We start from the raw sequence: 26,838 nt of genomic DNA on the forward strand, positions 1-26,838 counted from the left end.
CAAGTACCTCATTGAGGCTTATGTTGTGGCAGTTTGAGGGTACACTCATAAGAGAGCCAAAAACACCACAAATTAACGTTTGAAAACCATCTGAAATATATAATTATTTCATCAGGGATCTTACACAATTGTTGTTGCTTCAAAGAAATGTAAAGCAAAGTAAGTCGGGTTGTAGATCTTAGGGAATCCAACTAGTTAATTATCTCTGTAAAGCAGGGGTCTTCAACCCTTTCTTGCCCAGGGCAAACCGGCAACCCAGGGACCCCCATTATACGTTTTTTTTATTTTTTTTTATCACTTCTAGTCTTGTAAGGTGAATGATAATGACAAAGAAAAGTAATCTTCATTTAAAAATGAATAGATATGGTAGATAGTTTAATTATTTTGACCTCCCCACATAATTACTAGAAAGGTAACTGAAAACATCTTTGCTAAGAGCAGCTCTTTAGCTGGTTAAACAAAGGTTAGCAAAAATGTATGCCCAAGTCAAGAAAGCTTACCAGCAGCCACATTATAATTGGAAGAGGAAGTGTAAACTCTAATATAGCCTATTAGCTAGAAAGGTAACTCCAAACACATTTTTGCTAAGAGCAGCTGTTTAGCTGGTTAAAACAAAGGTTAGTCATGTGTTGGCAAACATGCATGTCCAAGTCAAGAAAGCTTACCAGCAGCACTTGCCACATTGGTAGCCTATTCGTGGGTGCTTTTTCAAAGCCTACGTCAGATACTCCAGTGAGTGTAATTGGCTCCAATGAGTGAAATTTGCTCAATATTAGGAGTTGAGAAATAAAGTTGACATCAGTAGAAAGTATTCTCCTCTTTTCTACTGTAGGTATGTAATAGTAAATACAAAAAAAATGGTTGTTGCTAGCGATATTCATAAAAACATTTTAATTTCTTTAAAAAATCAACTTTTTAATATATTTTCGCAGACCCCCTGCAGGGGGCCCGCGGACCCCTGGTTGAATAGCCCTGCTGTAAAGTACAATAGGCTGCACCTTCTTGTATATGTAACAAACATCTATAACCAAATAAATCTTGACTGATTGATCTCCTTAGCAATTAATTTCATCTTGTTCAGAGTAAGGCTCAATTCCTAATTTGCAGAAATTCCTGGAATTGAGTTGACCCCAACTCTGCTGTGGCTATAGTGGAATGTACTGTCACTGCAATGCATAATGAGTTACACAGAACATTCGGAATAATGTTTGATATCAAAAGGCAACCAATCCCCGTTTCTCCATATTGCAAAATGCAATGGAGGTTATTGTTGTTGACCAGTCCCTACGTACAACTAAGTACCAATTCCTGTGTAATTGCATTGGAAAGTCCTTTGGGGGTTAACACTCCATTCCAATCCAAACTAATAGCGATTTCTAACAGTTTATAGATGTTCTTCAGGCATCCAGGTGCTTGGTGAGTCGGCGTACTTTCTCTTTCTTGTTCCTGTTGCCATGCTTCTTCCAGGGTTTGCCCACAGGCTGTTCTAAGCCAGGTTTCCCCTGATTTACCAGTTCACGCTGTCCTATGCTGCCTTCCTTGTAACCCATGAAAGACTGAACCCCCTTGGTGAGCGCCCGAACATTCTCCTGGAACAAAAAATACAACAATGGGGTTAGTATCTGAATTATCCCATTTCACTACAACCAATGGCTGTAAGGTAATCTGCCTAGACTGGCTTGAGTTTGGTGTCTATCTTGACAGCTGTGTCCAAATTCGGCATTTTCATGTAATTTCTATGGAGTTGCCTTCTACTGTACCTGATGGAAGAAGTTCTTGTCGACCAGATTCTCGTGCCTCTTGACTTTGCTCGGTTTGTTGCCTATCTTGGAGTCTTCACCGTCTGCATCTCCGGACTGGAACTTGCTGTGCTGGGGCTGGAAGTCTGCAGCACTGATGTGGGGAGGAGGGTGGCAGTACAGCAGTTTTCCCTGGAGATGGTCAGAAAGAACCAGTTAGTGGTGCTGCTCTCCCATTACCACTACTGAATTTAGGTAAACAGACTAAACAATATTTAGACTATCCTGCCTGATAAACCAGAATTGTACAACAAGAGCATGTATTTGGTGGCAGGACGAGGGTTAACTTACAACGACGTAATCCTTGAGGATGTAACGGGCTGATCTCGACTGGTCAGGTTGTCCGTGTGTTGTCATGAAGCCCCTCATGTCTGAAAGAGAACAGATTAGAACAGTGTCAGTGGCTTGCTCCGACTCCATCACTATCACATGGCTTACGTTTTGCTATGTCGGTTGTTCTACACTGTGCTGTACTGAATAAGGACAGGGTTTATAGTCTCACATCCATAGGCCATCAGTAGCTCCTCATAGTTGGGTATGCGGTCGGGGTCCTCGTCTTCTCGTGGGCGGATGATGTTGATGCCATAGGTGCCCTCCAGCACATCCCGAGGAATAGTCTGACACACGTGAGCAGTCTGTTAAGGCCTTAACCACACTGAACACCCAATCAAACATCTGAAAACTCCTTTACCTGAGTGAAATGATGTGAAATGATTACATAATGTGCAGCTCTATTTTGGTCCAACTTAAACAGATCTAGCCGTGAATCAAATGTATTTTAAAAAGAGATTGCTCCAGTTTTATCTATTGATTGAGACAATAAATATTACTCTCTTCTACACCCATAACTAAACAGATGAGCGGTATGTAGGGTTGGTAATTGAAGGATATGAGTGAGATGGCAGGCACATGGTCTCTTATCTGGTCGATGGGCAGGATCCCACAGCAGATCATCTCAGCTTTAGTGGACACAAAGGAGGGCATAACCAGGCCAGGGCAGTCACACAGACACAGACCCGGCTCCACGTACAGCGTCTGGAACACACACAAACACACTTGAAGGCTTTATTTGACGCCGTAAGAAAAATGTATCGTCACTAAGGCACACATTTCTAGAGGTCCAGCAGGCTACATCAGAGAGCCGTTCTTTACCTGAAAGTGCTTGGTGTGCCCAGGCGTGACTGAGACGGACACCTTCTTATTTCTCAGAATGGTGTTGATGGTGGAACTTTTGCCCACATTGGGATACCCCACCTGTTCAGAGAGTATATAGGAGAAATTGAGCTCCCACAAATGTCACTCCAAACACAATACCTGTTCTATTGATTTCCAGTGTGTGTATCTGTGTGTACCCACCAGCCCCACTGTGAGCTCGCCCTCTTTCAACGTTGGCCCATCGTGAGCAGCCTTAAATATGGCCAGCAGCTCATCTTTGGTCAGCAGGCGACTGGAGTTGTGGAAGGCGGAGCCGTGGGTGGAGCCATCTATACTCTCTTCGTCGTCTGCCTCCTCACCCTCTGATGCCTCCTCACCCTCTGATATCTCCTCACCCTCTGATACCTCCTCACCCTCTGATGCCGTCTGCCAGTCTCCCTCTGCTACGCAGTCTTTAAACTGCTCCCCGCTCTGCTGCTCCTCTTCCATATCACTCTCCTCATTTTCTTCCTCCTCACTCTCTTCCTTGTTATCCTCTACCTCCCGTCTTCGGCTCACATTGTCGTTGTCTGGCATTCCCTCCTCTTCATCCTCTGCTTCGCTCTTTTCATCCTCCTGCTCCTCCACTTCCATTCCCTGTGTAGAATGAACAAGGGCAGAAGAGGAGAACCCTAGCAACTTGTCTTTCATCAGTCAAAAAAGTAACCAGGTTTAACCAGGCTAAGACCAGCCCTTCCAATTAAAAATGTGACTGCCTCCTCCTCACCTTCTCCTCTGCCTCCAGCCTCTCGTTCTCCACCAGTGCGGACCAGAACACAGCGCGGAGGCCCTCTCTCTGGAAGTATCTGGCCCAAATCCTCCGCTGCTGCCGGGTCAGCAGGTCAGCCTTGTTCACCAGCAGCAAGTTCACCTTGTACCGGGACACCTCCTTTACATAGCACTCCTACAGGAACCAGGAAGACCAATGGGTGAAATGCTGCAATGTTTCCCTTACTATCAGTTTGGTGGGGCGGGTTCCCCAACCTGGCAATGTCATCCCCCATTCAAGAAAAATTGGCCTCAATTGTTTGATGTGACAGCCTTAGGCACTTTACTTACCAGGTCAGGGCAACGAAATAGCAATGGGTTTCTGGCATCAACAATCTGAACAACAACGTCACTGCAGAGGAAAAGTCACAACATTTCCACCATCATACAAGGCATCAAACAGCTGACAATCACTCAAAAGACAGAGCAGCTCTGATTCCTACCTCCTCTCAATCACTCTCCAGAGCTGTCTCCAGAAATCCAAATTCCTCTCAAAAGGGGTGAGAATCATTTTCTGCTCCTCTTCAAGCCTATAAAACAAGATAGATAAACGTACATTTACATTTTAGTCATTTAGCAGACGCTCTTATCCAGAGCGACTTACAGTTAGTGAGTGCATACATTTTCATACTGGCCCCCCGTGGGAATCGAACCCAAAACCCTGGCGTTGCAAACACCATGCTCTACCAACTGAGCTACACAGGACTTTACATAGATAAAAGTCTGTGTGTATGTGTATACTCCATAACTTCAGGGCACTGCTGACAGAAATCTGTGTTAACCCTTTAACGGTCTCTTCTTGAAAAACTTTTAATTCCTTTTACTAACTCATAAGAACTTCCAATTGGTTTTTTTCCCCAACTTTATGATTTTGGAAATAACAGAGCTACCAGGCGGTTGAGAAGTCAAGGGTCATACTAGCAATGCCATATTAGAATGTCAATTTGCATAGCATTTTTACTCATCTCAATATTACAAAAATTACTTTACATTTACATCATTTAGCAGTCGCTCTTATCCAGAGCGACTTACAAATTGGTGCATTCAACTTTATGATAGCGAGTGGGACAACCCATTTTTTTTTTTATGGGGGGGGGGTAGAAGGATTACTTTTATACTATTCCAGGTATTCCTTAAAGAGGTAGGGTTTCAAGTGTCTCCGGAAGGTGGTCAGTGACTCCGGCGTCGTGGGGGAGCTTGATCCACCATTGGGGTGCCAGAGCAGCGAATAGCTTTGACTGGGCTGAGCGGGAACTGTGCTTCCGTAGAGGTAGGGTGCTAGCAGGCCAGAGGTGGATGAACGTAGTGCCCTCGTTTGGGTGTAGGGTCTGATCAGAGCCTGAAGGTAAGGAGGTGCCGTTCCCCTCACAGCTCCGTAGGCAAGCACCATGGTCTTGTAGTAGATGCAAGCCTCAACTGGAAGCCAGTGGAGTGTGCGGAGGAGCGGGGTGACATGAGAGAACTTGGGAAGGTTGAACACCAGACAGGCTGCAGCGTTCTGGATAAGTTGTAGGGGTTTAATGGCACAGGCAGGGAGCCCAGCCAACAGCGAGTTGCAGTAATCCAGATGGGAGATGACAAGTGCCTGGATTAGGACCTTTAGGTCTGCTTTTATAGGTAGGTAAGCATTGTTAAATGAGGACTGATGTCAAATTTCTCAAAATTATTGTAATTTTGTATGTCCAAACATTAATATTAAATTACATTGAAATGAATGCGTTTTCTGGTGGTGTATAGTGCAATGTCCCTTAAATTTAAAATGATCCCGGTTCTTCCACCATGTTTCCCACATGTTGAGACTACATTTTGAGATATGACTAAGTGCCGTTTTTTATTACTATTATAGAGCTTGCAAGCTTGTAGTCCTGAAAACCAGAAATGAGTTACCTCTGGTTAATTCAGCCATACCTATGGGGGAAATGAATGGGGAAATAATGGGGTTTTGGGATAAATACAGGCTTAGGAGATCTTATACATTTTATTCTATGAGATAATAGAATAAACCTTTATGAATTATGAAACCTTTATGTGCTTGTTTTGATTACATAAATGCTTCAAAATTCACAAAAGGTGACATTAGCTGATGAAGATTATATCATAGAACAAAACATATAAGATCTCCTCTGTGTTTACCACAGACTTCATTTTTGGCATTTATCCAAAAACACTACAAAAAAAACATTAATTTCCCCATAGGCTTTGGCCAACGAGCCATGGCGGAGTTAGTGCCTACAAAAAGACTGCATTATTATTGCTCTATATGCATTATTTTATGGGCGACCTTAAGTCTGAATATTGATTAATTGACCCTATGGGTCATGAAGTGTGGTTTAACCTATTTATGTTGCCTAATATAGTCTGTCAACAATTCAATAATATTTTCCACCAAAATAAGTATTTTTAATAAAAAATAAATGCACCCTACTCTTAGTCCACCGTACTTTTTACTGACCTATCAACCGCCCGGTGGAACACATTTTTACAAAATTCTTGCTTTTTACATTTGAACTATTTACTTTCATATTCCTACTCTTAAAGATCTACTAACAGGGTGGTGCAATATTAATCCCTCACCAACTGAAATCATGCATTTTATCCCATATCTTTTACAATTTTTGAGTTCTTACAGCCCTCTGAGTGGGGAAGGTTAGTGACACAACACTGAACTGCAGCAAAACAAAATGCTACAAATTGTGTTAATTGATGCAGGAGGGCTGTGGGAGTTGATCAATCAAGTTCAAGTGAAGATTTTTTAAATATCAACTTCTAAATCCATTGTCAAAACATGCTCTACCAGCCGGTTAAGAATAGGGTTAAAGGTTTAATGCAGGCACACAATCTATAACATCAAAACAATGACATCCTATTCAATTAAGGGGGGTGTAAGTGGTGTGATTGTAGGGGTTTCATACTCTGCCAGTTCTCGTCTCCACTCCAGGAAGCTGTCCCTCTCTGTCTGCTGGAGGACCTCTGGACTGGTGCTCTCATCCCAGTGAGGCCTGCAATATGACAAAACAAAGAAGATACAGTAATGGAACATCAGAGGCAATGCAATATTAGCACAATTCTTACTACTAAGACAACTAGAAAAAACACAAAATAAATGTTGACAGTGTAATGTCTTTGGAGTCTCTGTGCTTACTGCACCTTCGTGGAATTCTGAGGAGTTGTTTGTTCTCTTCGTGCAGCTTCTTCAGCTTTGCTGTCTCCTCAGCTGTCAGTAATCCTGCCCGAGCTTCAGCTGCCACAAACTTGATGTTGAGCTTTTCTGGGGAAACATTTTACCCATCAGTTGCATCCTGGCAATCCAGTCTAAAGTACTTGTAGATGACAGTTTCAAGGATCACTTGTCACGTCAATGCAATAGAGTATTTACCTGCAACAAACTCTGTCCCAGCCATTTCAGCAGTTGCAAGGAAGTCATCCATAGAGCTCTGTTCAGTCACTGACTGCAGGTTGAGACGACCCCAATCGTAGCCATCGTTCAGTTCACTGGTGTGGAGCTGGCAATGTGAGATCAAGTTCAGTCATCAGAAAGTTGTCTAGTTAGCTACAGCTAATAAGACAGACGGCCATTAAAACAACATGTAGTTACTTTATTTTCAACAGGGCAGTATTCACCAAATTCTGCTTTTCTCCAGTTAACGTTACTCAGCTAAATAGTAAGCTAGTACTGGATAGAACCCTTGGAGGTAGGCATCTACTGTTATAGGTTTAGCTAGCTAGCTGTTGCAACTTGTATCATCAACATAACAGGTAACGTTACCCAAGTATCGCCCCTCTTGTTGCCTCGGCCTGCGTTGAGTCTCTCTTTTATCAGTGATCTCCCGAGCCCCATGGCAGACTTCTTCTTACCCATTTTGGGTTTGGGTTTAGCCTTGCTTGTTACCACAAATCGCTTTTTGTCAAATTTAGCCCATGTGAGAATTGTTGTCCCATGAGGAAGTGAAACGGAACGTCCCAACTGCACTTAAGAATGACGAATAACTATCGAGATTAATCATTTTTTTTTATCTAATGTATAATTAGACTTATCTCTGGAGGTTATTGAATCAGACTCGGTGTGTATTTTTGTAGCTTTTATTATGAATTAATGTAATGATTTGCGCATTGACTTTGGATTTATGGTACATTCCAAAAGATGTGTCCAACACTCAAATATGCATTGAAGGAAACATCCTCCGCCAAAGAATTGTTCCGCCAAGGACAAATTCATGTGACATGTGCTACCATCTAAATGTCGATACTAAATTGTATACATTTCTACTCAATATATTTCTAATTACATGTCTGCAATGCATGCGCAACACAAGAAACAAGTTCAGATAGATTTGTAAACTATATTTTTTCATAACTGTAGGCCTTTGTTTTATACATTTATACAGTTCTTTTTTTCCTTTTTGGGGGGATAATTTTCAGAAATTCCACACTATTTTGTTTGGGGGTGTTTCATGAAGAGACTATTCTACTCTAGCCTAATTATACGTATAGCCTACTTATAACAGTCTTATTCTTAAACGTTATTTTATTTTAAGCTTGTTACAGACTAATGAAAGAGGCTTGGACGCACGTTATCAGTACGGGGGAAACTCTGTTGCATTGCCAACAGATGGCAGCATAAAACAAAGGATGAGTTCCACAATAATTATTTAATTATTTTGGTGCATTGCCATGCATTGAATAATTGACAGCAAACCAGCGTTACTTTGTATTATTCGCTTGATATAATGAAACTATAAGTAGGCTATTTATAGGTTATATTTGTATCTCTTGCATTTAGGTTTCTGTTTCTAGATACAGACAAGTTTTATCCGTTGTGTTCTTAGTGAGCGTAGGTACAACGGAATTATTGTTGAAATTTACAGGTCGGATGTATATAAACTGTTGTATCAGTTTTGTAAATTACACTATATTTCCCAAATTCTTATTATTTCAGTTAATAAATAAACCTCGGTAAGTGCTGAGTGCCAATTGCATCCTCAAGGGAGAGTTGTTTCACTTTGGTCTCTCCCTCTATGTTCCCTTGCAGAGACACTGAAATGGTTCAACCCAGTATATATGCACTGTAGACAATCCCACTCTCAGCAGAACCAACTTCACAGTCTAGCAGTCAGCAACAACAGAATGGGATAGCGCAGTTGTGTGGTTATGGAGAAGTCTTCAGAGGATGAGCAAATGAAGTACAGGATAACTTGACCGTTTGTTGTATTGGAGTTGCTTTTAAATGAAAAGGGTCAGTAAAAATATCAGATTTAATTGAAGTAAAACGTTCGCTGTAGTTGTAGATTTTATTGCTGTGGACGTGACACGACCATATAATGCTACCTTGGAAGAAGAATAAGTTCGATCTGATAGATGAAGATAAACAGTCGAAGCAGAAGGGTTATGCCGTGAGTTTGAACTACTCTGCGCTGACCTCCTTTGCCAAGTCTTGTCCGGAGAGTGCTTTGAACAGGGTTGGAAGCATGTTCAAGTCAAAAAGGAAAAAGGTGAAAATTACCAGCGAAGACCCCACATACACGGTCCTCTACCTGGGTAATGCCACCACCATCCAGTCGAAAGGAGAAGGCTGTACGGACGTGGCTGTGAGCAAGATTTGGGGCAAGAGCGAAATGGGCAAAAATGGCACGAAGATGAAACTGACCATCAGCTCGCAGGGCATCCGGATGGTGCATGTGGATGACAAGGCTAGAAGACCGGGACATTTGTATTTATTGCACCGGATAACCTATTGCGTTGCCGACCCAAGGTTACCCAAAATTTTCGCTTGGATATATAGACATGAGATGAAGCACAAGGCTGTGATGCTGCGGTGCCATGCCGTGCTGGTGTCCAAGCCGGAGAAGGCAAAGGCCATGGCACTGCTTTTGTACCAGACCTCGGCAACAGCACTTGCTGAATTTAAAAGACTTAAAAGGAGGGACGATGCAAGGCACCAGCAGCAGCAGCTGATAGGGGAACAAACCATACCCCTTGTGCCCCTCAGGAAGCTTCTAAACGGACAGTGTTATTACAAACCCCCGGTGGAGCGCAGCAGGAGCGCGCCCAAATTGGGCTCTATCACAGAGGACTTGATCGGGGAGGAGGAGGAGGAGAAAGCGATGCTCTTTGAGTGTGAGGACATTCTAGACACGAATGACGATTGTGTGGGCAATGGTAAACAGGAACTGTCCCAGATTATCAGTGACCTTGGAGAGATGAGCATAGGAAACGACGTGCAAACACTAAAAGCGGACTTTAGGGTTACCCGACTCCTCTCTGGTGAGAGCACAGGCAGCGAATCGTCAATAGAAAGCAACCAGGAGCCAATTTCGGTCTCAAACGGATTCGAAGGGGGGAAGATGCAGGAAATAACATGAATACGTCTGCATTTTCCTGGAGCCAAATTTGACTCCACTAAGAATAATTTCCTTTTCTGTTTATTTTACGCTGTCCATTTAAAGGAGAGTGTAGGCAATGCCTGTAGTATTGTGCCTCTTCGCTGACGTGAAAGGATATAAGAGGGTTGGTACAATGATTGTGGACAAAATCTGCACAAAAAACACCTGTTATTGAATGATATTCTGGGAAACACGGATAGCCTAAAAGGGGAGGACTGCATGCTGAGACTGAACCCCAAACTCGCAGTGCGCACCAGGACAGTGATTCCCACTCGTCAATAAGAGGGTTTGTATTAGAGCTTGTTTACCCAACCTATTTCCCTAGTGGAAATGCCATTTGTCTTGAACAACATTGTCCAGAAATATGTAACTTTACATTTTAAAAGCACGTTTACTTTTTGGTTCTATGGGTTAAATTAGAAGTCCCTCACTCTCCTTTCAGAACACTTTTCTACAATTAAAAACAGTTGTGAAATTCAGTCGAGTATTAAGTTTATTAGGCTATGTGTATAATATCGTTTTCTCGTAGGCCTACACGGTCTCATAAACATAATGTAATATCTTTGCTGTGCAAAAGAAAATTACCCTAATGTATTAAGATGTACATAGTAAATGCATTATGTGTATACAAATATGTTCTTTTTTAAAGGAGAAAAATGTGGTTTGTTTATGTGAACCTAAAAAAATACCAATAAAAAATATATGCAGGCGTTTGTATAGTTTATGCACTCATTTGGTACATTATTTCTAAGAATCCAGTATCATTTCCATAAAGTATGTGCACCCTGTGATTTGATGCCTCAACTTTACCCCTCCAAATTTAGGTCAGATCATGATTATTTCGAATCATGCATCGCTGGGTTTAGAATTGCAATGAATTAATGGAAACATATCAACGTTCACACTTAAAAAATGTGAAGGCCTACTTTTTTGCATGTAACTGATTGATAACTGATGAATTTACCAACATGACACCCCTCATTCTTGGGAATCACATCATTTTGGGGAAATAGTTTTAGGGGAGTTTGGCATGCATGGGAGAGACACATCTCATGGACAAGTTTATTCTGGGAAAGGGGAAATACTCTCTTGTTCTAATGATTTCTAGTAAATTAGTCAACTGTCAGTTCTCTCAGAAACATTTCTGCATTGTTCAGTTTATTTTGGTGACAATGTTTCAAGAGGGTGTTACATGTAGTAGATCCATTACTTGTTGAGTCGACACCTGCAGTGCAAATCACATCGCAAAAAACACCTATTTTCTCTCCAACTCTGTTTTTGAAAGGTGGGCTCACGGTATTGCAGTCACCATTGGAATGAGGTGATTACTAGAAATGTTTCATGATTGTTATTATGGTTGTAGTCATATAACCATAGGGACAGGCCCAGGTAAACCACAACACCGCTAGGGGCTCAAGTCATGAAAGAGAGCATTGTGTTACATCAAACAAATACTTAATGTAAGACCAATGAGTCTTTTTATAGTAGTTACTAAACTAATTGTTATCAATCTATTATTACAACTTAGTTACTGCATAATTTGGTACAGATGTAAGTTATGTATGTACTTTACAAATATCAATGTGTATCAATACCAGTCATGTCTGTATGTTAGCCCAAATGTCAAGCGTGTTTGATATTTAAAGTCTTGCCTACAGCCTGGGTTGTCTTGCCTGAACAGAATACGCTCTTATTAGGTTCCATACAGATCCTATTTCTATGTTAGGCTCACATACACATGTGACCTACAGTGTCATATAGGAGGATATCTGCATTCACAGACTGCCACCACACTGCTACTTTTACTGCTTTTCTATAAGTGGAAGGACTGTCACGGCTACTTCCTGTCCATGCTCTACCAAACCCGTAGCAACCGGCCCACATGAATGCCACCAACTGTATTCAGTTCCTGCCTGTCACATTGAGTGGTATTAATAACACAGTGGTGCCACTGTGGTCACAGCACTGCTCTGTCGGGGCTGTCACACTACTGGGCATGGTGTTTTGCAGATCATATTTCATGAGAAGGGAGCTGAGGGCAGTCACCACTCTCTGTGGCTGTCTGTCTGCGAGGACTACTGTATTGTTGTGGCCATTGGTATTCTAGTCAGGGATAGTTCAGTGCTGCTCCAGCCCAGCATTAGCCTCAGTCTGTCTGCCAGTGCTTTACTCCAGAGCCCTCTACAGCATGCAGAGATGCTACTTCAGAGGCAGCCACTTCTACCTATGCTGCGGCTCAGTAATATGAACTGAATTAGAGATGAGGGGAGAAAGGTGAGCTTGTTCCCTGTTTATAATCCAGGTGATGTGTGGAGGTATCTTGTTAAATGAACAGTGCCTATTGTACTAAACCAACAGACTATCCCCAGACCTTTCCAACACTTCATGTATAGCCTGGAAGGCCCACCACGGCTCTAGAAATGGCAAGTCAGTGCTTTGGGCCAATGATTGCCCATGGGTCCTATAAAAAGCAACACTTCTCCGCATTTTGAGTTGATGCAATGGTGCTCACTAGGACACGGTAAAACAAAACTACACAACACCAAGACTGTCACTCGCTGCACTTTCTTTCTTTCAGGGAGTGGATGGAAACTATACTGGGGGAATCGAAATAGCAACAGTGTGTCAACCCACACAGTTTCCCTTCTCAACGTGGTGCTGCTTCCATCTGCACTAGCTGCAGTCTCACTGAAGCCTCCCATACAATAATTACACCACAGACAGTATGACATCATCAGCCCGTACCCACCACAAAATAAACCAGCAGGATGTGCTATTAGTGGACAACTGCAAACTAGAGCTAAACCTCCCATAAAGACAGGGAAACTGTCCATTAGTCTTCTATTTTTAAAGTACCCCTTGCAATCACTAGACAGTTTCGCCCTAGTGCAGCCGTGACCTACTGTATATTTTCCCTCAGTGCCAGCAAGCTACATTTGGATGCTTTGTTAAGCTTACCTTATGCTTCCAAGTCAAAACAGTTAGTGCATATATTATGACGAAAGTGAGTGGCGCAGTGGTCTAAGGCACTGCACCGCAGTGCTAGCTGTGCCATTAGAGATCCTGGTTTGAATCCAGGCTCCGTCGTAGCCGGCCGCGACCGGAAGACCCATGGGCGGCGCACAATTGGCCCAGGGTAGGGGAGGGAATGGCCGGCAGGGATGTAGCTTAGTTGGTAGAGCATGGCGTTTGCAACGCCAGGGTTGTGGGTTCGATTCCCACGGAGGGCCAGTATGAACAAAAAAAAATGTATGCACTCACTAACTGTAAGTCACTCTGGATAAGAGCGTCTGCTAAATGACAGAAATGTTTTGCTGTTTGAGCGCACATTTCTTCTTGAGGCAAGCCAGAGTTTGGTAGCCGAAGTCTACGCCTCTTCGTCTGTGATTGTTCAACAGTAAGGATTCTTCAATTAAGTGATTAACAGGTGACTCGTTTTCATGTACATTTTTCCACTTGAGAAATACTGCACCAAATATCTTAGTTAGATGTAAAATTGTGCCCCTAAGACCTCTGCAAAAATGTCTAAATTAATGACAGATTTCTTGATTTATCTTAGATTGATTCTGACTATTTTGAGGAAGTATTATTGTAGATTGTTTTGTACAGCGTCTCAAGAGGGACAAACAGTAATATTGCCGCTTTTCTCAAGCAAATGTCTTTTTAAGGGAGTATGCGAGGCACAGATGTTGGCTTCTCTTTTGTTTTTCAGGTTAACCTGAATATCCTCTCCATGTGTATTGAGTGTGTGTGATTTAATAGTTTAATATGACGTGTTGACATTTAGTGCATGTAAACATATGTTAATTCAAACCTTGTGGGGAGATATTGTCTCTCCCTCTGCATTGGTAAAAGGAATAAAATAGGCTTTTAATATTCAAATGTCACCTACAACTTCTCCTTAAAGGTCCAATGCAGCAGTTTGTATCTCAATATCAAATCATTCCTGGGTAACAATTAAGTACTTTACTGTGATTGTTTTCAATTAAAATGGTAAAAAAGAAACAAATATCATTTATTTTATTTTTATTAGGGGGTAGATCAGCTTTAATATTTCAGATAGATTGTAGCTTCCATCAATGTAACTGTCTGCATCATTTCCAATCCCCCATATACAGTGGGGAGAACAAGTATTTGATACACTGCCGATTTTGCAGGTTTTCCTACTTACAAAGCATGTAGAGGTCTGTCATTTTTATCATAGGTACACTTCAACTGTGAGAGACGGAATCTAAAACAAAAATCCAGAAAATCACATTGTATGATTTTTAAGTAATTAATTTGCATTTTATTGCATGACATAAGTATTTGATACATCAGAAAAGCAGAACTTAATATTTGGTACAGAAACCTTTGTTTGCAATTACAGACATCATACGTTTCCTGTAGGTCTTGACCAGGTTTGCACACACTGCAGCAGGGATTTTGGCCCACTCCTCCATACAGACCTTCTCCAGATCCTTCAGGTTTCGGGGCTATCGCTGGGCAATACGGACTTTCAGCTCCCTCCAAATATGTTCTATTGGGTTCAGGTCTGGAGACTGGCTAGGCCACTCCAGGACCTTGAGATGCTTCTTACGGAGCCACTCCTTAGTTGCCCTGGCTGTGTGTTTCGGGTCGTTGTCATGCTGGAAGACCCAGCCACGACCCATCTTCAATGCTCTTACTGAGGGAAGGAGGTTGTTGGCCAAGATCTCGCGATACATGGCCCCTTCCATCCTCCCCTCAATACGGTGCAGTCGTCCTGTCCCCTTTGCAGAAAAGCATCCCCAAAGAATGATTTTTCCACCTCCATGCTTCACGGTTGGGATGGTGTTCTTGGGGTTGTACTCATCCTTCTTCTTCCTCCAAACACGGCGAGTGGAGTTTAGACCAAAAAGCTCTATTTTTGTCTCATCAGACCACATGACCTTCTCCCATTCCTCCTCTGGATCATCCATATGGTCATTGGCAAACTTCAGACGGGCCTGGACATGCGCTGGCTTGAGCAGGGGGACCTTGCATGCGCTGCAGGATTTTAATCCATGACGGCGTAGTGTGTTACTAATGGTTTTCTTTGAGACTGTGGTCCCAGCTCTCTTCAGGTCATTGACCAGGTCCTGCCGTGTAGTTCTGGGCTGATCCCTCACCTTCCTCATGATAATTGATGCCCCACAAGGTGAGATCTTGCATGGAGCCCCAGACCGAGGGTGATTGACCGTCATCTTGAACTTCATCCATTTTCTAATAATTGCGCCAACAGTTGTTGCCTTCTCACCAAGCTGCTTGCCTATTGTCCTGTAGCCCATCCCAGCCTTGTGCAGGTCTACAATTTTATCCCTGATGTCCTTACACAGCTTTCTGGTCTTGGCCATTGTGGAGAGGTTGGAGTCTGTTTGATTGAGTGTGTGGACAGGTGTCTTTTATACAGGTAACGAGTTCAAACAGGTGCAGTTAATACAGGTAATGAGTGGAGAACAGGAGGGCTTCTTAAAGAAAAACTAACAGGTCTGTGAGCGCCGGAATTCTTACTGGTTGGTAGGTGATCAAATACTTATGTCATGCAATAAAATGCAAATTAATTACTTAAAAATCATACAATGTGGTTTTCTGGACTAAGGAGTGGCTCCGTAAGAAGCATTTCAAGGTCCTGGAGTGGCCTAGCCAGTCTCCAGACCTGAACCGAATAGAAAATCTTTGGAGGGAGCTGAAAGTCCGTATTGCCCAGCGACAGCCCCGAAACCTGAAGGATCTGGAGAAGGTCTGTATGGAGGAATGGGCCAAAATCCCTGCTGCAGTGTGTGCAAACCTGTTCAAGACCTACAGGAAACGTATGATCTCTGTAATTGCAAACAAAGGTTTCTGTACCAAATATTAAGTTATGCTTTTCTGATGTATCAAATACTTATGTCATGCAATAAAATGCAAATTAATTACTTAAAAATCATACAATGTGATTTTCTGGATTTTTGTTTTAGATTCCGTCTCTCACAGTTGAAGTGTACCTATGATAAAAATGACAGACCTCTACATGCTTTGTAAGTAGGAAAACCTGCAAAATCGGCAGTGTATCAAATACTTGTTCTCCCCACTGTATATGGGGGATTGGAAATGATGCAGACAGTTACATTGATGGAAGCTACAATCTATCTGAAATATTAAAGCTGATCTACCCCCTAATAAAAATAAAATAAAATAAATGATATTTGTTTCTTTTTTACCATTTTAATTGAAAACAATCACAGTAAAGTACTTAATTGTTATCCAGGAATGATTTGATATTGAGATACAAACTGCTGCATTGGACCTTTAAGGAGAAGTTGTAGGTGACATTTGAATATTAAAAGCCTATTTTATTCCTTTTACCAATGCAGAGGGAGAGACAATATCTCCCCACGAGGTTTGAATTAACATACGGTGGGGAAAAAAAGTATTTAGTCAGCCACCAATTGTGCAAGTTCTCCCACTTAAAAAGATGAGAGAGGCCTGTAATTTTCATCATAGGTACACGTCAACTATGACAGACAAATTGAGAAAAAAAATTCCAGAAAATCACATTGTAGGTTTTTTAATGAATTTATTTGCAAATTATGGTGGAAAATAAGTATTTGGTCACCTACAAACAAGCAAGATTTCTGGCTCTCACAGACCTGTAACTTCTTCTTTAAGAGGCTCCTCTGTTACCTGTATTAATGGCACCTGTTTGAACTTGTTATCAGTATAAAAGACACCTGTCCACAACCTCAAACAGTCACACTCCAAACGGCACTATGGCCAAGACCAAAGAGCTGTCAAAGGACACCAGAAACAAAATTGTAGACCTGCACCAGGCTGGGAAGACTGAATCTGCAATAGGTAAGCAGCTTGGTTTGAAGAAATCAACTGTGGAAGCAATTATTAGGAAATGGAAGACATACAAGACCACTGATAATCTCCCTCGATCTGGGGCTCCACGCAAGATCTCACCCCGTGGGGTCAAAATGATCACAAGAACGGTGAGCAAAAATCCCAGAACCACACGGGGGGACCTAGTGAATGACCTGCAGAGAGCTGGGACCAAAGTAACAAAGCCTACCATCAGTAACACACTACGCCGCCAGGGACTCAAATCCTGCAGTGCCAGACGTGTCCCCCTGCTTAAGCCAGTACATGTCCAGGCCCGTCTGAAGTTTGCTAGAGTGCATTTGGATGATCCAGAAGAGGATTGGGAGAATGTCATATGGTCAGATGAAACCAAAATAGAACTTTTTGGTAAAAACTCAACTCATCGTGTTTGGAGGACAAAGAATGCTGAGTTGCATCCAAAGAACACCATACCTACTGTGAAGCATTGGGGTGTAAACATCATGCTTTGGGGCTGTTTTTCTGCAAAGGGACCAGGACGACTGATCCGTGTAAAGGAAAGAATGAATGGGGCCATGTATCGTGAGATTTTGAGTGAAAACCTCCTTCCATCAGCAAGGGCATTGAAGATGAAACGTGGCTGGGTCTTTCTGCATGACAATGATCCCAAACACACCGCCTGGGCAACGAAGGAGTGGCTTCGTAAGAAGCATTTCAAGGGCCTGTAGTGGCCTAGCCAGTCTCCAGATCTCAACCCAATAGAAAATCTTTGGAGGGAGTTGAAAGTCTGTGTTGCCCAGCGACAGCCCCAAAACATCACTGCTCTAGAGGAGATCTGCATGGAGGAATGGGCCAAAATACCAGCAACAGTGTGTGAAAACCTTGTGAAGACTTACAGAAAACGTTTGACCTGTGTCAAAGGGTTTATAACAAAGTATTGAGAAACATTTGTTATTGACCAAATACTTATTTTCCACCATAATTTGCAAATAAATTCATTAAAAATCCTACAATGTGATTTTCTGGATTTTCTTTCCTCATTTTGTCTGTCATAGTTGACGTGTACCTATGATGAAAATGACAGGCCTCTCTCATCTTTTTAAGTGGGAGAACTTGCACAATTGGTGGCTGACTAAATACTTTTTTTCCCCACTGTATATATATATATATATATACATTTGCAGAACATTCTAAAAAACAATTTTTGCTTTGTCATTATGGGGTATTGTGTGTACATTGATGAGGGAAAAAAACCAACTTAATCCATTTTATAATAAGGCTGTAACGTAACAAAATGTGGAAAAAGTAAAGGGTCCGAACGCACTGTAATTTCTGGCTTTTTAGTACTTTTGTGTTCCAGTTCGTTATATTTGAAGATGTATTATTTCAATAATGATCCTTTCTTCTAAGGCTGTCTTTTATCTATTTATAAGAACTATAAATAAAAAGTCAAATACTAATTATCTTACAACATTCCCTATCTTGAATGGTATAGTGTATTTGTAGTTTATTTCTTTATCAATTGTAGTATTTTATTTTTTTTTAATTTTTTTATTACAATCCCTACCATGGTTAGTATTGGGTGTTCCATTACTCGACTCCTCTATGGGAACTTTGAAATATTTCGAATAGCCATGGTGTAGTCTTGGTGTCATGGAACAGTTGGTTATCAATATACAGTTTATATGGTTTATCGAATACGAGAGCTACACGTTTCCCTTTTAATCTATTCACCTTGAAGAATGGGTACAGAACTTTGTGCCGTTCTGCAATTTCCTTCGAGAACTGATCATTCATCAATTTTGGGGATTGGTTCTCTGTGCTTACTCTCCGACATGTTTGGGTGTTGATTGTATTGGTGATATTGGTCGATAAATTTCTCTAGGCTTATGATTTGTTTTGTGTTGTTATCCAGATTGAAGGTTATTGCACACGAGTATGTGGAGTGAAGTGCTAATATTTAGTTAAACTTACAGATATTGAATATTACGTTTTTTTTATCTTGAGGCATTCTGCACCGTTGTCTTCAGTCTGCCATAACAGTCTTCTTAGCAAAGAGCAATTTCTCAAGCAAGAATTTTGCTAGGACTGTCTGGGAGTGGTTTGAGTTGGGAGGGGAAAACTGAAAACTAGCTGCTATACACAAGTTTACGCGCTGTATCCCGGGTGGCGCCATAACTCTACACAAATGCATTTCATTTCCGCCGGAAGTTGTTTGCACAACGTCTGCTGGTGTAAACACAGGGATGTCGACGCTAGCTTGGGAACACGGTTCTACTGGAGTGATAAACAACGACATTCTGTTGGAGATCAAATCACCTGTGATGGGAAACAAGTCACTTGCAGAATTTTTGGCAACAAAGAACTGCGAAATCACAACTGTGGCAAACGGAGATAGGGTAGATTACCATATTGCCTGCAATGGTCCAAAAGGCTACTACATGCAGGTACAAATTGGGATGCACTGCACAGGGCTTCAGCACTCCAAGTTGGTGATCTGGAACAAAACTGAGCACCTAGAAATCAAAGTACCCTACGACCAAGGCTTTGTCCAGGGGCATATCATAAGGCTGCGCACATTCTACGTTGCCCACATGCTCCCGAAAATTGTTGATGATTTTGTTGAGGGAAGGTTACAGTTCTGCAGTAAATATCTCAGCATTTTAAAACCAAAATAAACTGCCTTATTTAGGTCATGCCCACAGGAGCCAACAGATGTGGTCCTCTGTAGCTCAGTGGTCCTCTGTAGCTCAACTGGTAGAGCACGGCGCTTGTAACGCCAAGGTAGTGGGTTCGATCCCCGGGACCACCCATACACAAAAATGTATGCACGCATGACTGTAAGTCGCTTTGGATAAAAGCGTCTGCTAAATGGCATATTATTATTATTACATGATCTCTTTATGCTGTGCAATATATCAGTGTGCCTACTGTTTGAGTGAAAATAAAGTTTGATGTAATTTCAATCCTTAGAGTGCTACAATTTATTTTAACACAGTTCATAATTCATAGTAAGCTCATACTGTACATACATAACACTGGATTAATTAATTGTTTTGAGGAAACTAAACAAATGGCTTCAACAAGAAAGATTGCGTGTTTAATCTTAACAGGTATTAAAAAGTAAAATACAAAAGCAGCCCACACAATTACATCACTATGAAAATATTCATATATAATATTAAAAAATACAATGCACGCAGTATTTGTTGTGTTTATCTGTATTTAATGAACAACATGGCTGGGTGTTGGTAGACAGGGACACAGGGCAATATTCTAAACCTCACTGATCAGTGGACTCTTCAGGTTAACTAGGCCAGCACAGATGGTTAAGATGTTGTCCAGTTTCGGTGCCATGCTGATGGGAACATTCTGGGATAAAATCTTAAACACCTTCAGTCTCTGGATTGCTCTTTCCACATGTATGCGGACATTGGCTACTCGCTTGGTGCGTGTCGTCTCCTCATTGGTCAACTGATTGCGCCTGTAGGTGAAAGCAGGGATGTTCAAACTGACCCTTCTCTCATCAAGCAAGTCTCGAATGGTGAACCCACGGTCCGCCATGACCTCATCACCAGCCCTCAGATAGTCTAGGAACCCACTGTCCATGGTGATAAACTTATCGCTGCTTCTGCCAGCATAGGCATCAGATATAAACATGATTAGCCCATTAGGGGCCACAGCGACGAGATATTTCACAGTGTTGCGTGATTTATACTGGCTGAAAGTGTCACTCCTTGAGTCGTGGTTTGTGGCTCTCTGCATGGCACTTTCGGCACAGTCAATGATGCAGGTGGTTCGAGGGTAGTTCCTCTGAAACGACAAGGGCATGGTGGCACGAATGGTCTCTCTTGGAAGCCAGGGGATCAGGACTTTGAACTGTTCACCCATCACGTCAATCCAGTGACTAATCACAATGCTTGCCATGGATGTAGACACATTGAAGCGGTGAGCAATATCTCCTAATATTAGGTTTGGTTTTAGTTTCATCAACGTCATAAGTATTTGGTCAACAACAGGAAGGGTAATTGATGGCTTACTGAAAGGCAACAACACCGTCACCAGGGTGAAGAATTGAACCATCAGCACTCCTGTATACAGCCGGGACCTAGCATCATCAATGACCGTGGTGCTGGTCACAGTAGGACCCATTTCTGCTTTGCACTGTGTGGCCTTGTCTACTTTAACAGACTGTGTTGTTGAACAGTAAATGTGATCAATATGTGACGGATCCTCCCATTGGGTCTGGGCATCTCGAAATTTTGGTGTAGCAGGCTCGGCCTCACAGACAGGCTGACAGGTTTCTGGAGCATCTAAAAAGGGGAAGAGAAAACATGGATGGAGCAAAATTAATGCAGGCATAGAGTCCTCTCACTACAAACATCACAATGGAAAAATGTGTACTACAACATTGCACTCACACGCACACACACAATCATCATCACAACAGCCTGCCACCTTGCATTGTATTTATGATGTAGACTAAGGCACACGCAGGAAGGCACACACACACACACACACACACACACACACACATTGTTTGTCCCATCTCCAAAACAATCAACTGCCTTAGCAAAATACCGGTAGCAATGTTAATGTATGACAACTTCTTCATAATTAACAGTATTGTCAGCTTCATAGCTAAAGTTGCTGAACTTACCCTCAGATTCAAGTCTGCGTTTCTTTATCTGGGGGGAGGCAGTGGTCCGCTGGGTGAGTTGATGCCTCTTTGGCTGGGGAGGGCGATTGTATCCCAACCACAACTCTGGGAAAGGATTATCCTTGGTAGGTTTTTGGTCAACAAAGTGATAGGAACAAACAAAAACGTTGAGGGGTGGTTTCTTTAGATTCAATGCCTTCAGCCAGGTCCTTGATTCCGAGTCGGTATCAGGCTTGCGAAAACATTTAAACAATGGAGCGCATGGACATTGCCTCTTCGTAGCTGGTTTGTGGTCGTAGCACTCTCTATCTAACCACTCGTTCAGGTGCTTTCTCAAGTTTTTGCAACCAACTACCGCACACGTCGTTCCCGAACCACTTTTCTTCATGTTGTAATTGTAATTTTTATATCCTCTTTGTCACTGCGATATCAGTGCTTTGTCGGCACAACGGAGCTAGCTAGCAAAACAAACCCAGCCCGGCAGAACGGAAGTGGATTGCATCGACGGGAGGAGTTCAGGAAGTAGAGCGGAAACGGCTCAAAAACTTGTGTATTGTCAGAGAGGTTTGGACCTTTCAGAGACTTTTCCCAAAGCCACTCCTGTGTTGTCTTGGCTGTGTGCTTAGGGTCGTTGTCCTGTTGGAAGGTGAATCTTTGCCCCAATCTGAGGTCCTGAGAGCTCTGGAGCAGGTTTTCATCAAGGATCTTTCTGTACTTTGCTCTGTTCATCTTTCCCTCGATCCTGACTTGTCTCCCAATCCCTGCCGCTGAAAAAGATCCCCACAGCATGATTTTGCCACAACAATGCTTCACCGTAGGGATGGTGGCAGGTTTCCTCCACATGTGACGCTTGGCATTCAGGCCAAAGAGTTCAATCTTGGTTTCATCAGACCAGAGAATCTTGTTTCACATGATCTGAGAGTCCTTTAGGTGCCTTTTGGCAAACTCCAAACGGGCTGTCATGTGCCTTTTACTGAGGAGTGGCTTCCATCTGGCCTCTCTACCATAAAGGCCTGATTGGTGGAGTGCTGCAGAGATGGTTGTCCTTCTGGAAGGTTCTCCCATCTCCACAGAGGAACTCTGGAGCTCTGTCAGAGTGACCATCGGGTTTTGGTCACCTCCCTGACCAAGGCCGTTCTACCCCGATTGCTCAGTTTGGCCGGGCGGTCATCTCTAGAAAGAGTCTTGGTGGTTCCAAACTTCTTCCATTTAAGAATGATGGAGGCCACTGTGTCCTTGGCGACCTTCAATGCTGCAGACAATTTTTGGTAACCTTCCCCAGATCTGTGCCTCGACACAATCCTGTCTCGGAGCTCTACTGAGAATTCCTTTGACCTCATGGCTTGGTTTTTGCTCTGACATGCACTGTCAACTGTGGGACTTTATATAGACCGGTGTGTGCCTTTCCAAATGTCCAATCAATTTAATTGACCACAGGTGAACTACAATCATGTTGTAGAAACATCTCAAGGATGATCAATGGAAACAGGGTGCACCTGAGCTCAATTTCGAGTCTCATAGCAAAGGGTCTGAATACTTATGTAAATATGGTATATGTTTTCCATTTTTTATACATTTGCAAACATTTCCAAAAACCTGTTTTCGCTTTGTCATTATGGGGTATTGTGTGTAGATTGATGAGGGTATTTTTGTAACGTAACAAAAGGGGGAAGGGGTCTGAATACTTTCCGAATGCACTGTATATAAAACACAGGAAAATCACGTTTTTGACTGCACTGCGCCTTTAAACAAACAGTTTTTGTTTAACCTACTGTAAGGTATGACTCAACAGGAGATAAATAGTACACCACTCATGTTTGAACAAGATAACATGCTAGCCTGTCATAAATGTTATTTGGTATAGTCCTACTCCAGTCTCCTTTTAAGCTAATTTATCACCTGATTTACTTAACAAAAGGCAGATCTCAATAGGTGGTCAAGGTATCCTCACGACATAGCACAAGTGAGGGGTGGGCCTTTCCTCTGTTGTTCCTAATTGCTCCTCTATTGTTCTTCAAGCAAGGGGGGAGGCCGATGACATCACGAATCCCCATCAAACCAACTCCTTGAATGTCCTACTTCTTGAAGTTTGCAGTTGCCTAAAAAACATTTTTGCTAAAAAAATGTTTTTACCCTTTAGTGTGTGTACTTTACTGTATTTACACTATACAGTGGGGAAAAAAAGTATTTAGTCAGCCACCAATTGTGCAAGTTCTCCCACTTAAAAAGATGAGAGAGGCCTGTAATTTTCATCATAGGTACACGTCAACTATGACAGACAAAATGAGAAAAAAAAATCCAGAAAATCACATTGTAGGATTTTTAATGAATTTATTTGCAAATTATGGTGGAAAATAAGTATTTGGTCAATAACAAATGTTTCTCAATACTTTGTTATAAACCCTTTGACACAGGTCAAACGTTTTCTGTAAGTCTTCACAAGGTTTTCACACACTGTTGCTGGTATTTTGGCCCATTCCTCCATGCAGATCTCCTCTAGAGCAGTGATGTTTTGGGGCTGTCGCTGGGCAACACAGACTTTCAACTCCCTCCAAAGATTTTCTATGGGGTTGAGATCTGGAGACTGGCTAGGCCACTACAGGCCCTTGAAATGCTTCTTACGAAGCCACTCCTTCGTTGCCCAGGCGGTGTGTTTGGGATCATTGTCATGCAGAAAGACCCAGCCACGTTTCATCTTCAATGCCCTTGCTGATGGAAGGAGGTTTTCACTCAAAATCTCACGATACATGGCCCCATTCATTCTTTCCTTTACACGGATCAGTCGTCCTGGTCCCTTTGCAGAAAAACAGCCCCAAAGCATGATGTTTACACCCCAATGCTTCACAGTAGGTATGGTGTTCTTTGGATGCAACTCAGCATTCTTTGTCCTCCAAACACGATGAGTTGAGTTTTTACCAAAAAGTTCTATTTTGGTTTCATCTGACCATATGACATTCTCCCAATCCTCTTCTGGATCATCCAAATGCACTCTAGCAAACTTCAGACGGGCCTGGACATGTACTGGCTTAAGCAGGGGGACACGTCTGGCACTGCAGGATTTGAGTCCCTGGCGGCGTAGTGTGTTACTGATGGTAGGCTTTGTTACTTTGGTCCCAGCTCTCTGCAGGTCATTCACTAGGTTCCCCCCGTGTGGTTCTGGGATTTTGCTCACCGTTCTTGTGATCATTTTGACCCCACGGGGTGAGATCTTGCGTGGAGCCCCAGATCGAGGGAGATTATCAGTGGTCTTGTATGTCTTCCATTTCCTAATAATTGCTTCCACAGTTGATTTCTTCAAACCAAGCTGCTTACCTATTGCAGATTCAGTCTTCCCAGCCTGGTGCAGGTCTACAATTTTGTTTCTGGTGTCCTTTGACAGCTCTTTGGTCTTGGCCATAGTGCCGTTTGGAGTGTGACTGTTTGAGGTTGTGGACAGGTGTCTTTTATACTGATAACAAGTTCAAACAGGTGCCATTAATACAGGTAACAGAGGAGCCTCTTAAAGAAGAAGTTACAGGTCTGTGAGAGCCAGAAATCTTGCTTGTTTGTAGGTGACCAAATACTTATTTTCCACCATAATTTGCAAATAAATTCATTAAAAAACCTACAATGTGATTTTCTGGATTTTTTTTTCTCAATTTGTCTGTCATAGTTGACGTGTACCTATGATGAAAATTACAGGCCTCTCTCATCTTTTTAAGTGGGAGAACATGCACAATTGGTGGCTGACTAAATAATTTTTTTCCCCACTGTATCGCTTTTCAACAGTAAAAGTTCAAATAATGCAGATTGAACATCTATTTTATAACACAGACCCATTTCCCAAAATAATTTACGTGTACATTATAATCATTTAGTCAATGCCTTTAGACAGACTGACTTAAAGTGCATACAAAGCAGCTTCAGAGTGGCTGATGCATTTCCTCCTGTAGTGTAGCACAAATATCATACCCCCCAAAAAATGCTAACCTGCCCTGTTATTGTAATGGTGAGAAGTTAGCATGTCTTGAGGGTATGATATTTGTGCGTCTGTAACTTTCTCACTCATCATTATTCACTATTAATTCAGGACTATCCGTAATCATGGTAGCATCCACATTAATGTAGAAGTGTTTAGAGACATATTCTATTCTTGTTTACAATAAAAGTGACTCAAATCACACAATACATTATTTACCATTCGTTTCAATTGGGCACAAAATAATCTAAAACACAACCAAAACAAATAGCAAATGAATCCAAGAAGTTTGTAGAGTCACAAGCTTGATGTAATCATTGCGTGCTAGGAATATGGGACAAAAAACTAATCTTTTGACTACTTTAATACGTACACTATATTTACAAAAGTATGTGGACACCCATTCAAATTAGTGGATTCGGCTATTTCAGCCACACCTGTTGCTGACAGGTGAAAAAAATTGAGCACACAGCCATGCAATCTCCATACATAAACTTTGGCAGTAGATTGGCCCTATTGAAGAGCTCAGTAACTTTCAACGTGGCACCGTCATAGGATGCCACCTTTCCAACATGTCAGTTCATCAAAGTTTTGCCCTGCTAGAGTTGCCCCGGTCAACGTGTTATCTGGAGTGATGAATCCCGCTGGGTTTGGTGGATGCCAGCAGAACGCTACTTGCCCGAATGCATAGTGCCAACTGTAAAGTTTGGTGGAGGAGGAATAATGGTCTGGGGCTGTTTTTCATGGTTCGGGCTAGGCCCCTTAGTTCCAGTGAAGGGAAATCTTAACGCTACAGCAATACACCTTTGGAACGCCGACTGCGATCCCGGCCTAATCGCCCAACATCAGTGCCCGACCTCACTAAAGCTCTTGTGGCTAAATGGAAGCAAGTCCCCGCAACAATGTTCCAACATCTAGTGGAAAGCCTTCCCAGAAGAGTGGAGGCTGTTATAGCAGAAAAGGGGGGACCAACTCCATATTAATGCCCATGATTTTGGAATGAGATGTTCGACGAGCAGGTGTCCACATACCTTTGGTCATGTAGTGTATATAAGTGAATTTGTCCCAATACTTTTGGTCCCCTAAAATGGGGGGACTGTACAAAAAGTGCTCTAATTTCTAAACGGTTCAACCGATATAGATGAAAATACCCTCAAATTAAAGCTGACAACACTTTAACCTCATAGTTGTTGTATCATTTCAAATCCAAAGTGCTAGAGTACAGAGCCAAAACAACAACAAATATTTTTGGAGCTC

The 26,838-nt window shown here is 42.2% G+C and overlaps 3 protein-coding genes across 3 annotated transcripts; 1 reads left to right on the forward strand and 2 right to left on the reverse strand.

The window, feature by feature from the left end:
* Nucleotides 1-342: 342 nt before the first annotated feature.
* Nucleotides 343-7,719, reverse strand: lsg1 (large 60S subunit nuclear export GTPase 1). Its single transcript, XM_041839757.2, has 14 exons — nucleotides 7,528-7,719; nucleotides 7,138-7,264; nucleotides 6,909-7,029; nucleotides 6,674-6,760; nucleotides 4,205-4,291; nucleotides 4,053-4,113; nucleotides 3,721-3,897; nucleotides 3,156-3,590; nucleotides 2,952-3,053; nucleotides 2,691-2,834; nucleotides 2,302-2,425; nucleotides 2,091-2,170; nucleotides 1,761-1,931; nucleotides 343-1,589 (listed from the first exon to the last, which is right to left on the reverse strand). The coding sequence occupies exons 1-14, from the start codon at nucleotides 7,618-7,620 to the stop codon at nucleotides 1,398-1,400; spliced, it is 2,001 nt and encodes a 666-aa protein (XP_041695691.1). The 5' UTR covers nucleotides 7,621-7,719; the 3' UTR covers nucleotides 343-1,397.
* A 1,142-nt stretch (nucleotides 7,720-8,861) lies between these two features.
* LOC121532737 (protein FAM43A) lies at nucleotides 8,862-10,863 on the forward strand. Its single transcript, XM_041838527.2, has one exon. It carries the CDS (start codon nucleotides 9,080-9,082, stop codon nucleotides 10,118-10,120), a length of 1,041 nt encoding a protein of 346 aa, XP_041694461.1. The 5' UTR covers nucleotides 8,862-9,079; the 3' UTR covers nucleotides 10,121-10,863.
* Nucleotides 10,864-20,219: 9,356 nt separating this feature from the next.
* On the reverse strand, nucleotides 20,220-21,222 carry LOC123481485. Its single transcript, XM_045205786.1, has one exon. The coding sequence runs from the start codon at nucleotides 21,113-21,115 to the stop codon at nucleotides 20,240-20,242; it is 876 nt and encodes a 291-aa protein (XP_045061721.1). The 5' UTR covers nucleotides 21,116-21,222; the 3' UTR covers nucleotides 20,220-20,239.
* Nucleotides 21,223-26,838: the final 5,616 nt, after the last annotated feature.

Source organism: Coregonus clupeaformis, chromosome 20 (genome assembly GCF_020615455.1).
Source record: "Coregonus clupeaformis isolate EN_2021a chromosome 20, ASM2061545v1, whole genome shotgun sequence".
NCBI classification, from domain to species: domain Eukaryota; kingdom Metazoa; phylum Chordata; class Actinopteri; order Salmoniformes; family Salmonidae; genus Coregonus; species Coregonus clupeaformis.

Bases quoted from the DNA above. Each gene is read 5' to 3' on its own strand.
- lsg1 (XM_041839757.2), bottom strand. From the start codon at position 7,620: ATGGGTAAGAAGAAGTCTGCCATGGGGCTCGGGAGATCACTGATAAAA. The intron at 7,265-7,527 runs GTAACGTTACCT...TCACATTGCCAG, and splicing joins ACAAGAGGGGCGATACTTGG to CTCCACACCAGTGAACTGAA. The intron at 3,054-3,155 runs GTGGGTACACAC...CTCTCTGAACAG, and splicing joins GCGAGCTCACAGTGGGGCTG to GTGGGGTATCCCAATGTGGG.
- LOC121532737 (XM_041838527.2), top strand. From the start codon at position 9,080: ATGCTACCTTGGAAGAAGAATAAGTTCGATCTGATAGATGAAGATAAA.
- LOC123481485 (XM_045205786.1), bottom strand. From the start codon at position 21,115: ATGGGTCCTACTGTGACCAGCACCACGGTCATTGATGATGCTAGGTCC.